The sequence below is a fragment of the Piliocolobus tephrosceles genome, chromosome 3 (assembly GCF_002776525.5).
Source record: "Piliocolobus tephrosceles isolate RC106 chromosome 3, ASM277652v3, whole genome shotgun sequence".
NCBI classification, from domain to species: Eukaryota; Metazoa; Chordata; class Mammalia; order Primates; family Cercopithecidae; genus Piliocolobus; species Piliocolobus tephrosceles.
Window position 1 is genome coordinate 88,660,279 of NC_045436.1, and position 17,478 is coordinate 88,677,756.

General features: G+C 37.7%; 1 protein-coding gene across 1 annotated transcript in view; it reads right to left on the minus strand.

Moving 5' to 3' along the window:
• Positions 1-8,042: 8,042 nt before the first annotated feature.
• COL25A1 (collagen type XXV alpha 1 chain) overlaps positions 8,043-17,478 on the minus strand; it is a 496,532-nt gene continuing 487,096 nt past the window's right edge. Inside the window, exons 37-38 of the mRNA XM_023219885.3 lie at positions 16,508-16,546; positions 8,043-13,255 (exon numbers count right to left, since the gene is read on the minus strand). Coding sequence (XP_023075653.1) covers positions 13,253-13,255; positions 16,508-16,546 — 42 coding nt within the window. The 3' untranslated portion in view covers positions 8,043-13,252. The remainder of the gene's footprint in view (positions 13,256-16,507; positions 16,547-17,478) is intronic.

Consider the following 17,478-nt stretch of genomic DNA (forward strand, 5'->3'; position numbering starts at 1 on the left):
AATATATTACTTTAATTAGTATGGATTTGGGTGCCAACTATGTGCTGGACATTAAAGACATAAGGGCAAACAACACAGAGCTCGCTCTCTCTATGGAGCCCCGGCATGTCAAAAGTGCTATGATCAATGAAGTACAAGAGGCAAAGGGAGCATGGGGAGAGCTATGCAACCAACACTGGAAAATCCAGGGAAGCTTCCCCAGAGGTAGTAATGTCTGAGCTGAGATTGTTTTTTTTCTTTTACTTTTTCTTTTTTTTTTCCTTTTTTTTTTTTTTTTTCTTCCCGAGACAGTGTCACTCATTTTTGAGATCTCCACCTCCTGGGTTCAAGATGATTCTCCTGCCTCAGCCTCCCGAGTAGCTGGGATTACAGGCATGTGCCACAACACCCAGCTAATTTTTGCACTTTTGGTACAGGTGGGGTTTCACCATGTTGGCCAGGCTGGTCTTGAACTCCTGACCTTAGGTCCTCCACTCGCCTCAGCCTCCCAAAGTGCTGGGATTACATGCATGAGCCACTGCGCCCGGCCTCTTTTTTTTTTAAGCCTCTGAGACAAGTTCAACTAAGCTGACACTTTAAGAATAAGTAGAAGTCAGGGAGGTAAAGTGGGTTTTTAGGTAAAGGAGGGATGAAACAGTGGGCAGAGAGAAAGTCTGGAAATGACAGAGAAGAGCCTGGTTGAATAACTGAAAAATAAGTGCAGGTTGTCTAGATAAATGACAAGGAAAGGAATGGCGAGAGGTAAGGCTAGAGGAGTGGATACAGACTGAATAGAGAAGGGCCTTGTAAACGGCAAGGAATTTGAGATTTATCCTGAGAGAAACAGACCTTCAAGTTAAAGAGTTTCAAGCAGGGAAAGATAATTCTGGCTACTGTGTAGGGCAGGACCAACCACTGTAAGACCTGCAGTTACAGTAATTCAGACATGACACAAGTTACTTGGCCTCAGGTTGTGGCCATGCAATGCTGTGAAGATGGCAGTGGTAGTTTATATTGAATCAGTAGAATCTGCTGGTCATGAAGAGTGACTGGGGATGATGAGGAGGTAGAGTCAGATATGACAGGTAAGTTTTGGTTTCATCAATTGTGTGAGTGGTGATACTATTCCCATAGTGATACTGTATGGGGCAGTGGAGGAGGAATGTGGCAGCGGCGCAGTGGGCAAGATCAGTTCTGCATATGTTGAGTTTGAGGTGCCTGTTGCACATCCAGAAGTATGCAGCTGCAATCAAGACTGGAGCTTGGAGAGAGAGAGTGGCGTATTGATGGTAACTTAATTCCTAAGGCTTTAGGAGCTCATTAGGGGCGATAGTACTTTCACTGTGTGGCGGGGGAGGGCTTAATAATGGATTGAGGAGCGAATGGAAGGTGAGGAAGTAGGTATGGTGAGTACATAATCAAATTCCTAGAAGTCAGTCTTTAAGGGAAAGCAGCAAAAAGAAAGGCCAGCAGCTAAAGGGGCGCACGAGGTTGAAGAAACACCTTTATAAAAATGGAAGATATCTGAATATTCTTAAATGTGGTTAGTCAAAGGGAAGGACAAGTTGAAACAACAGGACAAGGTTCCTGGGAAGCCTGGGGTGGATGTGGAGCATTTGTGGCAGAGGTTAGCTGTAAGCAGGGAGAGTGACATCATTTTTAAATGTGATAGAAGGGAAGGAAGGAATCAAGGGTGTAGAGGTGGGCCACTTTCAGTCAGCTGGAGGGGTCTGAGAGAGTCTCTGTGGGTTTATTTTCTTTTGTGAATGCAAGATCATCTACTGAGAATGAAAAGGAAAGAAATTAAAGGAGAGTAGAAAAAGTTTGAATTACCACCATGATTAGGGAAACACAGACAGAATATTGGTTATTGGTAGTTGTTGAATGCACAGGTCAATTTGGAGACTGAATTTATGATGAACCAATCTGGACTACTGAGTGATCTTCTCCCATAGCATTGAGTGGACTACACCAGGTAAAGATGCAGAGAAGGTGGACAGATGGACTATTACGTATTTGCTTTTGGCAAGTGGGCACACGGAACAATGGGGTAAGGAAGTTTGTTGGCATCAGTGTAGGTGAAAATTTGTTCTGTGCAACCTAAGTTGGAGAGCGGAGGAAATGGAGCTGTGTGGGGCATGGTAAGGAGGGCCAAGAGATATAGGGAATGGAAGTGGTTGTTAGGTGCAAGAACAGTTACAGTGGGAGTCACTGGGAAGGAAACCCTGCCAGGATAGTAGAGTCCTCAGAGTGGGATGTTTGAATGCATTATTCCAGAGTCGTAGCAGTTTCAGGGATTGACACAAATTAGTGTGTCAGGGGAGTGAGTTGCAGTATTGGAGGGTGCAAAGCGTCATTAGAAATGAAGTCTGAGAAGATAATGGAATAAGGTGTTGGTTATATTACCCATGTTGACATGTAAGTTACCTCAAATGATAGCATATATAGAGAAAAATAGGACTGTGCACCACGTGCTAAAGGCTTCAATTAATAAAGGGAATGACAGAAGATGGCTGCAAAGAAGGGCAGAGGGTGCTAGTAACCAGTTATCACACGACTCAAAGAAGTGGGGCCTTCTATACATGGATGAAGAATTAATTGTGTGGAACTGGCAATAAGAAGCAATGTGGATGCCCAAATTTCTTCCCATCTAGGTGGGAGAATTGTGGGAAAATCAGCAGCCTCCACTTGAAGGAGTTGCAAAAGAATGACCTCAGAGTTTTAGTTAAGGCACTGATGAGGAGAGAAAATTCATAGAAGAGGTTCACAATAAAAAGATGGTTACCACCCCTGAATTAATGTCACTTATATTTTATTAAAATAGACTAGACTAGCAGTGTTTCTGAAAGTGTGGACCTTGGAACAAGTGCACTACCACTACCTAGGAGCGTGTTAGAAATAGAAATTCTCAAGTCCCATACCAGATCTCTTGAATCAGAAATTTAGGGGGTGGGACCCAGCTGGTTTCACAAGTTCTCCAGGTGATTCTAATAAATGCTGAAGTTTGAGAACTTCCACACTAGATCTAACTTCCTAACATGAAGAGACAATGAAAAGTCAACAAATACAAATTGAGAGATTTAGAAGGCAAACATATGATATTTAAATAGATAACAACATGTGTACTATACAAAGGTGCTGAGGGATCGGAACAAAATCATGGTCCTCAGTTTCACTGGCCTGCTTTAAACCATACATCAATCATTGTAGGCCTCCTGCTCTTTACTCCTGTTCTCCATGGACTAATTCAAACCTCTCTACTTTCTTTAAATTCCCCCCGATCACTTATTAGGTGATATTCCATTTACTACCAAGCAGGTGATATTACACCATACTTTGTATAAAACATATCTTTAGTAAAAGGTCGCAACACATCTTCCCTTAGTTTGAGAACTAGCTAGCATGCTACAGACAAGCTCTGTGGATTGTTTTGCCCATCATGCATATTAATAAAATTCAGAAGTACCAGTGAGTTTTGTTGTTCTTGCAGCTTTTGTTACTTCTTTTCTTTTTTTCTTCCAAATCGTTTATTTACTAAAAAATATTAATTGAGAACTCACTGAGTTGGGTTCCTGCTCAGTTTTACCATGTGGTGGGGGGGACAGACAAACTACAGTTATTAGCCATCTGATAAGTGTTTTAGCAGTGCCAAGTACAAGAAATTATTGGAGTAGAGAAAGAGCATCTGAGCTTGGCAGGAAGGGGTGTTTAGTAAGTTGATGCATATGTTGAGTCTTGGAAGAAGAGCAAGTATTCTTCAAATGAATGGCAGGGATGAGGATGGAGACTATTTCAGGGCTAGGGAGCAACCAAAGGGATCCTCAAATAGTTTAACATAGGAGAACCTTGGGTGAGGGTTGCTGGCCAGTGAGGCATGAGGTTATAAATTTAGTCATGGTTGGCTCACAATGGGCCTTGGATTCTACACTGAGGTATCTGCACGAGGATAGGAGACTACTGGCAGATTTTAAGCAAAGGAATAGCATGATTAAATTTCCCTGTAGAACTGTTTTTAGGGAAGCTGGTTTTGGCACATTGCTATGGTTTGGATATGGTATGTTCATGCCAAGTCTCATGTTGAAATTTGATCCCCACTGTTGGAGGTGGGGCCTTTTGGGAGGTGTTTTGGTCATGGGGATGGATCCCTCATGAATGGCTTGGTGCCATCCTCATGGTAATGAGTGAGCTCTCATTTTATTAGTTTCTCTGATAGTTTGCCCAAGTGCTGGTGTTAAAAAGAGCCTGGCACCTTCCTCTGCTCTCTTGCTTCTGCTTTCTGCATGTGGTCTCTGTTCACTGGCTCCCCATTCACTATCAGGGGAAGTAGCTTGAAGCTCTCACCAGATGCAGATGCTGGTGCCATGTTTCTTGTACAGCCTGCAGAACCCTGAAACAAATAAACCTCTTTTCTTTATAAATTACCAAGCCTTAAGTACTCCTTTCTGGCAACAGAAAAATAAGCTAAGACATACACGTGCTTGGCTTACATTGAGAAACACTATCAAAACCTGCTGATGTAGTTATTGTAGAAGTGTTCTTTATAAGATATCTCACATAAAAAATATTTTCAGGCTGGGTGTGATGGCTCAGGCCTGTAATCCCAGAACTTTGGGAGGGTGAGGCGGGCAGATCATGAGGTCAGAAGATGGAGACCATCTTGGCCAACATGGTGAAACCCTGTCTCTGCTAAAAATTAGCTAGGCATGGTGGTGTGTGCCTGTAATCCCAGCTACTTGGGAGGCTGAGGCAGAAGAATCGCTTCAACCAGGGAGTCGAAGGTTGCAGTTAGTCGAGATAGCACCACCGAACACTCCAGTCTGGGAACAGAGCAAGACTTCGTTTCAAAAAAAAAAGAAAAAAAAAAATTCAGGCCAGGTGTGGTGGCTCGGGCCTATAATCCCAGCACTTTGGGAGGCTGAAGTGGGCGGATCACCTGATGTCAGGAGTTCAAGACCAGCCTGACCAACATGTTGAAACTGTCTCTACTAAAAATACAAAAAATCAGTCAGGCATGGAGGCACACACCTGTAATGCCAGCTACTCGGGAGGCCGAGGCAGGAGAATTGCTTGAAATCAGGAGGTAGAGTTTGCAGTGAGCCGAGATCACACCACTGCACTCCAGCCTGGGCAACAGTGAGACTCCATCTAAAAAAAAAAAATATATATATATATTTATATTTAATATATATAGAAATCAAATTATATATAAAGTATATATTTATACATTTATATAAATATATATACTTTAAATAAACATATGTATATATATTTTCAATTAGCTTTGGTTATTTTGAGGAACCTGTACCTTGTCACCTTATGGATGATATAAGTGTGTTACTGATTTATTTTTCTTTTGCTATGAACACCAGGAAGCTCAGAGCCATGCTGGTTGTTTGATTTAATGACAGGAAGCTCAGAGCCATGCTGGTTGTTTGATTGAATGATACTATGGAGTTTTATATTTTCTTTCTTTTCATTATAACTTTCTTTGTGGTCTTGAACTATGTTTACATATGTTTTTCCAGGTTCTTATTTTTAAACTAATTTATGTATTTTAAAAGATTTTTTTTTTTTTTTTTTTTTTTTTTTTGGAGACGGAGTCTCGCTCTGTCGCACGGGTTGGAGTGCAGTGGCCGGATCTCAGCTCACTGCAAGCTCTGCCTCCCGGGTTTACGCCATTCTCCTGCCTCAGCCTCCCAAGTAGCTGGGACTACAGGCGCCCGCCACCTCGCCCGGCTAGTTTTTTTGTATTTTTTAGTAGAGACGGGGTTTCACCGTGTTAGCCAGGATGGTCTCAATCTCCTGACCTCGTGATCCACCCGTCTCGGCCTCCCAAAGTGCTGGGATTACAGGCTTGAGCCACCGCGCCCGGCCTTTTTTTTATTTTTTATTTTTTTTGTGAAACAGAGTGTCCCTCTGTCACCCAGGTTGGAGTGCAGTGGCGCCATCTTGGCTCACTACAGCCTTGATCACCCAGGCTCAAGTGATTGTCCTGCCTCAGCCTCCCAAGTAGCTAGGACTACAGGTGTGTACAAGAATGACTGCATAATTTCTTTTTGCATTTTTTTTGTAGAGACAGGGTTTTGCCATGTTGCTTGGGCTGGTCTCAAATTTCTAGGCTCAAGCAACCTGCCTGCCTCAGCCTCCCAAAGTGCTGGAATTACAGGAGTGAGCCACCGTGCCTGGCAATAGTGTTCTTTATAAATGTTCTTTTAATTTATCTTAAATCTTATGGGAAATGAAATAAAAGGATGAATTTATAAATAAAGCCATATTTGCTTTCTTTGAATCATCATTCTCAGAGTGATAGAGGGTATGAGATAGTTAATAGTTGCAGAGAGGTCAGTTAGAAGGTTTCTCCAAAAGTTTAAGAGAGAAATGAGGAAAATCTAAACTGAAGCCATGGGATGGGAATGGAGAGAAGGGGTAGATCTGACAGAGATGTAGGAGGCAGAATTGGAGGAACTTGGTGATGAATTAGATGCTGTGTGTGTGAGGGGATGGGTGGGTGATGGAGGTGTGTAGCGTCCAAAACGATTCTGAGGCCTCCACCTTGTTTGCCTGGATGGCAGATGGGGAAGGTGGCACCATTCATTATGATATGGAATTCTGTAAGAAAACCAAGGGTGAAGCGGAAGATGATAAGCACCCATGGGACATCCAGGTGGACATGCCTTTATCAGTTGGTCTGAAAGTCAGAAGGAAGTCTGATGAAGACACAAATGTGGTCTTTGTGAGAGTGAATGAGCTCTTTTGGAGAGAGGGAATGCATGGCTGAGAAGAGCAAAAGCAGAAGAGAGAATGAAAGTCAGAGCCCTGAGAATCATCAGTTAATGATCAGGTAGAGAAGGAAGAGCTGGCAAAGGAAAATAAGAAAGAAAAGTAGGATTAAATGACAAGAACATAAAGACTTGAGAACTAAAATGAGCACTGAAGAGGGTGGCAGTGGTCAACTGCATCTAATGCTGCTGGCAAGATCAACAAAGATGAGCGCTAGATCTAGCCATTCCACAGTGTATATACACTTCAAAACATCATATTTTGCACAATAAATACACACAATTTTATCTTTCAATTACAAAAGCAAAAATAAAAGCTGAGCATTGGGAAGTGCTCTTTTATTTGGGACTTGTAAATAATCGGTGTCTTTGGATGCATTTATTCATTAAATATTTTATATATATATATATTTTATTTTTTGAGAGTGAGTCTTGCTCTATCCCCTAGGCTGGAGTACAGTGGCACGATCTGGGCTCACTGCAACCTCCACCTCCCGGGTTCAAGTGATTCTCCTGCCTCAGCCTCTTGAGTAGCTGGGATTACAGGTGCCTGCCACCATGCTCGGCTAATTTTTTGTATTTTCGGTAGAGACGGGTTTCACCATGTTGTCCAGGATGGTCTTGATTTCCTGATCTCATGATCCACCCGCCTCAGCCTCCCAAAGTGCTGGGATTACAGATGTGAGCCACTGCACCCAGCCCATTAAATACTTAAGTGACTATCATGCGCTACAATCTAATCATATACTGATGACCAATTTGATGGGAGGATGGTAAGAGGCAACTAAATGTAAGATAGCTTAATTAATCAAGATGGGAAACAGTGGAGGAAAATTAGGAGGGGAGGCCGGGTGCAGTGGCACACGCCTGTAATCCCAGGACTTTGGGAGGCCGAGGCAGGTGGATCATGAGGTCAGGAGTTTGGGACCAGCCTGACCAACATGGTGAAACCTCGTCTCTACTAAAAATACAAAAATTAGCCAGGTATGGTGGTGGGCACATGTAGTCCCAGCCACTCAGGACGCTGAGGCAAGAGAATCGCTTGAACTCAGGAGGCGGAGCTTGAAGTGAGCCAAGATCGGTCCACTGCACTCCAGCCTGGGTGACACAGCGAGACTCCATCTCAAAAAACAAAAACAAAATCAAAAACCAGAAAGTTCTAGTTTTAGAAAATCCCTATAGCTAGGTATGTGCACCAGGTTAAATGATGGGGTTACAATATTGTAGAAGAGTAGAATAAAATTCTTGATGAATAATGTTTAAATCAAAGAAAAGAGGCCAAGGTTTTCATGAACATCAATAAAGCTTTATAACAATACAATTCATTATCATTGTTTGGATTAATATTGTATTACACACTTTTTACATTATGAAAATAAGTCATAAATAGTGTAAAAATAATTCTGAAGATCAACTTCTCACAAACTAGGAACCCTGAAAACAAATTTAAAAAGCAAATAAAAACAAATTGGAAACTGAACACAATGCAATTATCTCCAAACCGCAAATCAAAAATCTTATGCATCTTTTGATACAGTAATGTCAGCTGGAGAAAGTACAATGAAATTAAAGTAAAAATTGAACAGGGAGAATTCAATCTTTCAATTATTTACACTACTGAGATAAACAGGTTTGTGCCATATTTACAGTGATAAGATACAACACATTCTTAGAATAATCAATTATATGAGACTGGCCCACAAACATTTAAAAAAATATGCAGTGTAATGCTTGCCAAAATATTTTTTTTTTTACATATTTCACTTATTTTGTATTTATGTGAGTTTTTGGCAATATAAAAATAGCTGCACATAGAGATGAACTTTAAAATGTAAAAAATACAAATAAAAATATAATATTTTCTAAAGAAAAATCAGATACATACATCTTTTAAAAATGTTAAGTTGAATGAAACATTTACAACAGTATAAAGAATACTCACATAAATGTCAACAGTATGTAAGACATTCTTTTGTGAATCCAAATCATTAATATTTCTGAGATAGGTGAGAATATCAACTACATTTTGAGAAATGTGGTACTTTCTTTGTTAAGTTGTTAATAAATCACGCATAACTGTTCAGGTTGAAAAAAATCTTCCTATTCCCCAAAGGACAGTTCTTTCAATAAGCAGCACAGGCAATTTCATACATTTAAATATTTTGAAATGAAAAAAGTCATTAAAGTGTTTATTAGTATGGGGTTAGCAAAAACCAAACTCCACTAAAAATTTAAGTTAGAGGAGTGTCCCTGATGTGTCAACTTTATGTTGGCAACAAATCTAGCCAATATAAAGATATCCCAATAAAAATGGGAAGAAGTAGGGACTGACAGTCCTTCTAGTCTAAAACAATTTAGCATAATCATAATTGGTCAAGCTTGTTAATTCCACTAGGGAGGTATGATTTTAATAGCCAGAATCACAATAACAGTCAGATTGTTCTTATTATTTTTAGAAAGATAAGATAGGGTTCCTAAGGACTTAACTTCCAAGAGATAACAGGAGCTTTTGTTTTTACAAATTAGAAAATCCTATTTTTTGTAGTGCGAAGTATTAATATAATTTGATTATTAGGAAATAAGAAAAAACAAGATTTCAAATATTAGCATCTGTATGTTGCTTATGATCACTTATTAGAAGATGTTAAAACACCACCAAAGTATAGCCCAATTCTGGGTAAGACAATATATAGTGGGGAAAGTAAAGGATAACAAATTATGTTAAGTTTTCATGCTTTGATAGTAACATTAAAAAAAAAACCTTGGAAATTAAGCACATTTCCTAAGTGATAAAAATACAACATATCAAAGACAATTTTTCCATTGGTACTGACATGCTGATTTGACAGTTTTCTAAACTAGCATATATATCTGTCTATATAGCTAGATAGACAAAGGACATGTAGTATAAACTACTTGATGTATAAGTTCTTGCTGTCCCATCAGAACATCGTATGCACAGAATGTAAATTTAAAAACAAGACCTTTCTTCTAGTAGGAATTAAAGATATTTTAATGTCCTCTATAAAATCACATGAGAAAAAAAAAGTCCTCCAAGACTGCTTTTACTAATGAAAAACAAAAACTGAAAGAAAAAATTAGGTATATTTGTGCACTAGGTAATCTATAAGATGTGTGCAGACTTCTCCAATGCTAGTTTTGTCATGTTTCATCAAATCATATAAACTAAAAGATGAATGAATGAAAAAGATGAGACACATGAAAGTAGATAAAGGCATATGATGTATGAAATGACTGTGAAATAGGAGGATCCATGATCCGAGTAAACACACATCATCTATCTATAGGTACACTGTTTTTGTTTTACATTAAGAAAGCCTGGTCATTGGACCATAATTATAGCAAATTCATGAACTTTAAAAATAAAATCACACACTAATGATTTAGGAATGCTATTAAGCAGGGAAATAAAATTATCCATAGTAGTTGCATTGTCCATAGAGAAAAAGGAAAAGAAATACATTAGCACCAAACAACATACATGAAAAACAATTTTAAATCTAAAATACATATCAATTTGCCATCCTTTAATGTTTTATCAGAAATAGAAACTGACCTTGCCTTATTTCCAATGTGTCTTTCATGTATATTTTCTCAACCCTCTATCCAATAACATACATTAAAGAAATCTTTAAGGAAAGTATGTTATCTATCAACACATATCAACAAACACAATTCTTTCATTCATTTAGAAATTATTTAAGAATTCTCTATATTGATGACAAAATGGATGCTTGAAAACATTGTAGTAACCAAAAGTTAAAGGTTATCCATTATGGTTAAGACCTAGCAATTCCGCTGAACAAGGAGGAGTATCGTCATCCCTTTGTTTTTCCCAAGGAAATAAATGTAATGGAAGTTTATAACCTAATTTAATCATGAAATAAGTCGATGTTGTGAAATCAGTTATAGGGCAAAAACTCAATATACACACAGGACAGAACAGTATTCTTTGAAGGGCTGTATTTCAAAACAAATTTTTTGTACATAAAGTGTTTTTCTTTTGATGTTGAAGTATCATCTCCTGAAGCTGTGCAAGTTTTAAATAGTGATCCATCTCAATCCACCTCTTTCTACTAGAGAAGCAGAAAAAAAAGATAGAAGGGAAAAAAATACAGCCACTGGACACTGTAGTTTGTTTTCCTGAAAAGAATGTCATTCCACCCACTTCAGTTCATTTTTCCAAACCATTTAAGACAAATTGTGTCAGACATTGAGCAATACCTTATCCTAACACTATGCCATACAAGAAATTGTTAGAAAATGCCCTCCATTATTTTCAAAATGCTAAACTGGCTTAGGGGTGTGGAATGTTACCAGAAATGTTACCAATTAGACTGATCTAATAGTTTAAACATCTTTCAACTTTAAAAATTTAATAGAAAAAAAAAAAAGATGCCATTTTGTATGACCTTCATTTGGTTACATAACATAAATGAGGTCATGAGAATTTTAGGTTTCTTGTCTTATGGTTATATCTTAACTATAAGCCAATGATGAGTTAATTTCTCTTCTGGTGGTGACACCTATGCGTGAAACTAGAAATCTTCCCAGAAGACGGCATCGAGTCAGGAGAGAAATTAAATTCTCTAATGGGCTGAAAGGGTGCCTACTCCTCATTGATAATGTTTCTTTTAATGTAACACTTCCACTTAGAATAAGCCATTTCAAAACATGCTACCAACTCTTTACTGTGCAAAGAAATGTTCCATCTAATATGGTTAGGTAAAGTTTGAGCAAGTAGATGAAAAATACTCTCTTTATGGAAACTATATTTCACAGCTTTCTGAGATCTTAGATTTGGTCTGTGGATATGAGGATAAGACAAACATTTAGAAATGTTAAAAGGAGAAAGAAATCTAAATATAGACAAAACTTAAAACCATAAAAACAGAAATTAATATTATCAAATGTGACAAAATCTTGGCTTTATATTAACTGATAATCTCCATGTACGTTACATTCATCATGTAAAGAAAGTCAAAACATACTTAAAAATGTGTACCTTTCATGCTTTACAATGATTAGACTGAAAGTGGAGCTTATTTTATACTCTATCCAATTATCCAAAACAAGAGAGAAGTTAGTAAAAGGTCATTTTGACCATTGGAGCCAAATTATTATGATTTGACGACTTCTTAAAAAAATTGTTCAAAACATATGTGACAAAAACTGAAATGAATATTTTTTCAATATTCCTGGGACTAAAGAAAGAAAAAGGAAAAAGCATTAAAAAGAATGAAAAATACCTTTCTGTTTCTCAAACTTCATAGGAAATGTTTGACATGGGTTGGATCTTTGGAGGAAGGAAAGCTCTCACAACGTTGGCACAGATGTCCCAGTAAGCACTCCTACACCATCGGGAAAGTTGATTTTGGCTGATACCTTCTCAGAACATGTTATTTCTTCAGCAACCCAAGTTTTAGTGGGATGCACATCCCTGTTTCCTCAGGGACAAGGGCTCCCATTCCAAGAATCTCCTATTCCAAAAGAAGCGCTGTGCCTCTGTCATTTTTAAAAGCACCCATATTAACACTTGCTGAAATTCAGTTTATTTATATATATTTTTTAAGTCTGTGGTTCTGCATGTTTGCATTTGTAAACCTCTTTCCTACTTGGTCACACGAGAGACAGTGCTGGAGGCTGAATCGGTCCTCTTCCCGTGTCTTCACTGCCAAGGGCAGCCCAAGGAAAACTGGCGGCAGCAACAGGCTCAACCCCTTCGTATTTCAACCAAAGTGGCCATGTGAGCCCACAATACTGGAAGCTGTAGATCTGCAGTCAGGACTGCAACTCCCTCAAAATACAAGACAAATTGTGTGTGTGCTCTCCACCACCTTATCTCTTTTTGGCAATAAGCCATGGTGTAACCCCCTTAAGATGACAAAAGGAATAAAAGCTCAGATGTAATCAAAGGACTCGTGATCAGCATGCTAGCATCTGAAGTTGCACAGCAAGCAGGTTTGGCACACAGTCATGCTTTTTTAGTCAGTTTCAATGGGTAGTGTACGTATGAGTCAACGCCAACATGAAAGGTGAATAGGAATGTGATAATCAACTCTAACATCAGTCAGTATAGTACATTTTCATAGCTTTGAGCCCATATTTGGTCACCATTTCATGTAAACTATTTCATGGCACTTTTTGTCCATGCAATTAGCAAGCCCGAAGAAGGAAAATAGCTAGTACAATCAATCATTATCTACCACGGATTTGTCCATATAAATACGCATCTTCACATAAGATAAAGAGATACTGATCTATATTTTTTGCAGGCTTCTCACTGATTTCACAAATTGCCCAATTTCAGATGTAAGTGGAGTAAAAATGGACATGTATACTATTGCCAGCAGGAAGAAGCAGCCCTATGTAAACATATCTCAGACTTGTAAAATCTGCAATTCAGTTTTCAACTATAAATATTAAAAGAGGACCATTATATACACAACTTCATGCTTGAAAGGTTAGATTCATCACTGCAGAAAAAGACAACAAAAAGATAAATACATGGAATTAGTAGTCTTGAATTAAAATTTTAAATCAATATTTACTTTAAGAAAACTGGTAGAACCTTGAATAGAGTCTATAAGCCAACTGACTGGCTACCAATGAGCCAATTGATTATCTGATATGTGTGCTACATATTACTTTCTAAACTCTAAGATGTCACGGCAATTTCCATCTGAGGTTCATTCTACATTTTTCCTTTGCCACTGAGAATTTTAGGGTAAGTGTTTTGCTCAGTAACTGTTCTGGGAAAGCAGAAAATTAGGATGTTTATCACATAAGTACCATAATTAAATTTAATTCTATATTTGTAAGCTACATAATCTTCTGCAAGCATTATAGTACAATTGTGGAAAGGGCTGAGGACTGACCTCGATAATGTTGTTTACTTCACCAACACCTGACTCTAATCCTCTGTTCTTCAGTTCTTGGTTCCTCCTTCCTTTTGCAAGCCTTGCCCACTGAGAATGTTATGCAAGGTAGACCTGCCTGTTCTCAGGCCTTCAATCTGTATTACAGGTTCCATTGTAACCTAAGGCACCACAGATTTCTGGTTTCTCACCTCTCTCTCATAGCAGTCATAATTACTAAGGTTTTCCTAGAACTGCATTAAGTCAGAGGTCTGAGAAACAGAGGTCTTTGAGATAATACACTTACAAAGCGGATCTTAGAGACATCCTTGACATTTACTCAAAGAAAAATCAGTAAGTAGAATGTACAGACAAGGAGAATAACAGAGGTCTCTTCATTCACCCTCCACAATGCATGGAGTCATCTTTAAGTTTATTTATCAACACTTGTTTTTCTCTATTCAAGGAAAATAGATGCTCTACTAGGTGTGCTTTGGAGGCTGCTTTCTAATCTTCAGAGATGGAGTTCACTCAATATTCTTGCCTGTCATGTCAATGCCAAAAATGTGTCTATAGGAAGCACTCCTTTTTCCAAACCCTCACTTATCTCTCTTAACTCTTCGTGTGTTGGTAAATTTAGAAAACGGAACTATATCTAGAAAGAAAACTAATTTAAACAAAGATGAAATAGTTTTGCATGTATAAATCATTGAGAGGAGCATAACCAAGAGGAGGTGGTAATCAGTGATTTATATGACTGCCACAATTTGAATTTTAAGTCAAGTAAACATTTGCCATTGTGCCCTACAGCCTAATAAACACAGCAGTGTTCAAAAGGGTGATAACACCCAAAATAGGACTCACTAAAAGCAATCCGCTGACCTTATTTTAAAAATATAATTTTAAAAGTAATTTTATTTGACTATTTTATATCACAGCTAAGTTGACCACATAAGAAATTTGAGAACGTTTTCATTTTCTAATTATTTCTTTCCTTTCTGGGGATGGGTGGGAGAGGTTGATCAGAATGATTTCCATTTGTGTGTGTTGGGTGGGTGTGGTAAACAATACAAAAGTTTCATAATTCTTATTCTTTATATAAGAAGATGTTAGATTCATAAGATCTTTCATCTTCTGTAGCATATAGTGTCTATTCTGTGGAAAAATATGTATTTAAAAGGAAAATTTCTGATTTTCTAATATTATTCATATTACTACCAGCTTTGGCCATTTCATGAACCAAAAAGATGATGAGTTCTTTGTTGCCATTTAAGGGTATAAACCCCTTTAAAAAGGCAGCGATTCAGAGGTGGCTAAGAACGATTGTGAACCTAAGTTCTGAGCGGTGTCAGAAGGCTGGATAAAGCAAGCCTACTGCATCTCCTCTATGTGAAGTGTGCTAGTGGTTGGTTTAAAAAATCATTACACTATTAGATTACAGGGCAAAGGTTAGAGAGTAAGTGGTAATTTCAGCTCAAGATGGTATTAAAAATTCTGTGAATGGGGGTTATGATAGGGGAGGGATAGTTTTCTCAGGTGAAGAAGAACATGATGATAGGTCCATTTTCATGAGACCCACTTGACCCTGTATGTGATCAAGGTAATTATCTGACAGGCTGAAAGCGGAGTATAGGAAGCTACTAAATAAATGACGCTACTGAGAGAGGTTTTACTTTCTCTGGTCAAGTAGGTGAAACTGATTAAGAAAGAGAGTGAGTTATTCAGGATTTTCTCACCCATGGAGTTGCTAAGGTAAGATGCAACTAAGAGAGTCAGGTTTCCCATCTTTCTGCATTGCTACATAGTTTTGCTATAATGTTGCTAATGAAGCATGCCTGTCCAAAATTACTGAAGAAGCCACAAGGTGCTGGAGAAAAAACTTTCAAAATGATTGAAGCATCTTGTGCATTTCCTCAGCTAATTTTTACATGCTTGGAATGCTTTTATCCTTCAGTAGCATGTGCACAGCCTTTATAATTAGATCTTCACCATTACTACATAAAGGTTTGGTATTCTCTGAATAGCACAGCTCATTCGGATGATCTCTTCCCTGCTTACAGTTTCGCTGTTGCTTTCTGTTGTCTCTCTCTCCCTCTCCTAGGTGTGTTACACACTAGTTCTGTGCTCTTGGAAGGTCCTTGACCTCTCTGAATTTGTTTCTTCATCTGCATCACTGAGGGTAATAAGACTTTATGGGGTCATTGTATGGATTAAATGAAATATTCTCTATATGAAAAGGCTTATCATACAGCCTTTGCACATAGAAGGTTCTCTATAAAGAATAAACTCCATTCCTCACTGAATACACACACAGTGACTACGGGCAGTCATATGAAGAGGCTAGAATAAACTGATTCATAAAGGACACCACTTAAATTTAATTCAGTTTCTCCTACATAACTCAAGACATCATTAAACAAATGATGCTTATATTTTTCTGCTTTCTCAGCTCTGTGACTATATTGACAGGGTTCTACCATGTATTAGCATGTTTGTCTGTGTAAGTAAGTATAAATAGAAGAAGAATCACAATTGAGAATAGGTTTAAACATTAGGAAGACAAAGATTTTGAGAGACAAGTAAAATGTTATCAGGGTGCACTGCCCCTTTCCATTCCAAAGAAAAGATTAGATAGGGAAGGTTCCAAATTGCAATGCTTGCTAAGAATTGCGTTAGCTGATCAGTTTAGGAAGAAATCAGCAGTACATATACTGATCAAAAGATATTCTGGAGATGAAATCTTTTGCTTTTTAATATCCAAACAACTCTTCGCAATGTCACATCCAAAGGTCTGTTCTGAATGGAAAAGGCTAGTGCAGGTTAAGAGAAAGGGAGGGTGCTTCTTTTGAGAAATTATTCAGTAAAGCCTACCTTTTGCCAACAGCCAGGCATGGGTAAGCCATCTGGCCCCTGTTTTAAAGAGAAGAAAAGGAATTCCTCAGGCTCCATAAGAGTGATTAAACTTCATAATTCACATGCTCAGAGGCTTAAAAATAAATTTCTACCCATTAGTGGCTTTGGTCATGGGCATCTTTTACTAATTAGCAACTCCCAATATATTACCCAGTGTTAGGTAAAATAAAGAAAATTCAAATGTTTTCCAGAGTGAGTACACATTTTGAAAACACATATAGAAAATGTTATGCCTAATTTTGAAAAAGCAATTTACAAAGCATAGTGCTCTATTCATATCTATATTTTCAGATAATAAATCTATACTCTTAATTTCATTAAAACAGGTCTCGCTGGTATCTCTATTAAGTAAACCGAAATAACTTATCTTCCTGGTCACTATTAGACTATGGCTGAATTCATGATAATGATGAATAATCAATGATAAACCATTTCTATCTGAAGTTTATAGCTCTTCACATGCCAGTATTTTTCACTTTTCTATATTGAAAGTAAATACAGTAGAACATACTCAATTGAATTAGAAGACAAGCAGCCTATCTATATTTTTATGATAAAATATTATCTAGAACAGTCATCGATTTCTCTATTTAAATTATTCAGAAGTTAACAAATTCTGAATAAAATAAGAGGTTCCTAAGTGTTGCAAAATGTATTTTAAAGTGTATGCATTCTTCAGATACAAATGATATAAATAAGGCAGGAAGAGTTGGTACATCAAGAGGGCATGCTTCTACTTTTCCCCCAACAAAATGATCATAAAATATGATTTATCATCAATACCAAGCAAACAAAGAACCAGGAACTTCATATTGAGATTTTCTAACTATAATCACTGACTGCTTAATTTTTAAAAATATAAATACAATCTCTTAAAGAGAAATATAAATTTATCTTTAAAGAATCATGCTTATATCTGAAGAATAATA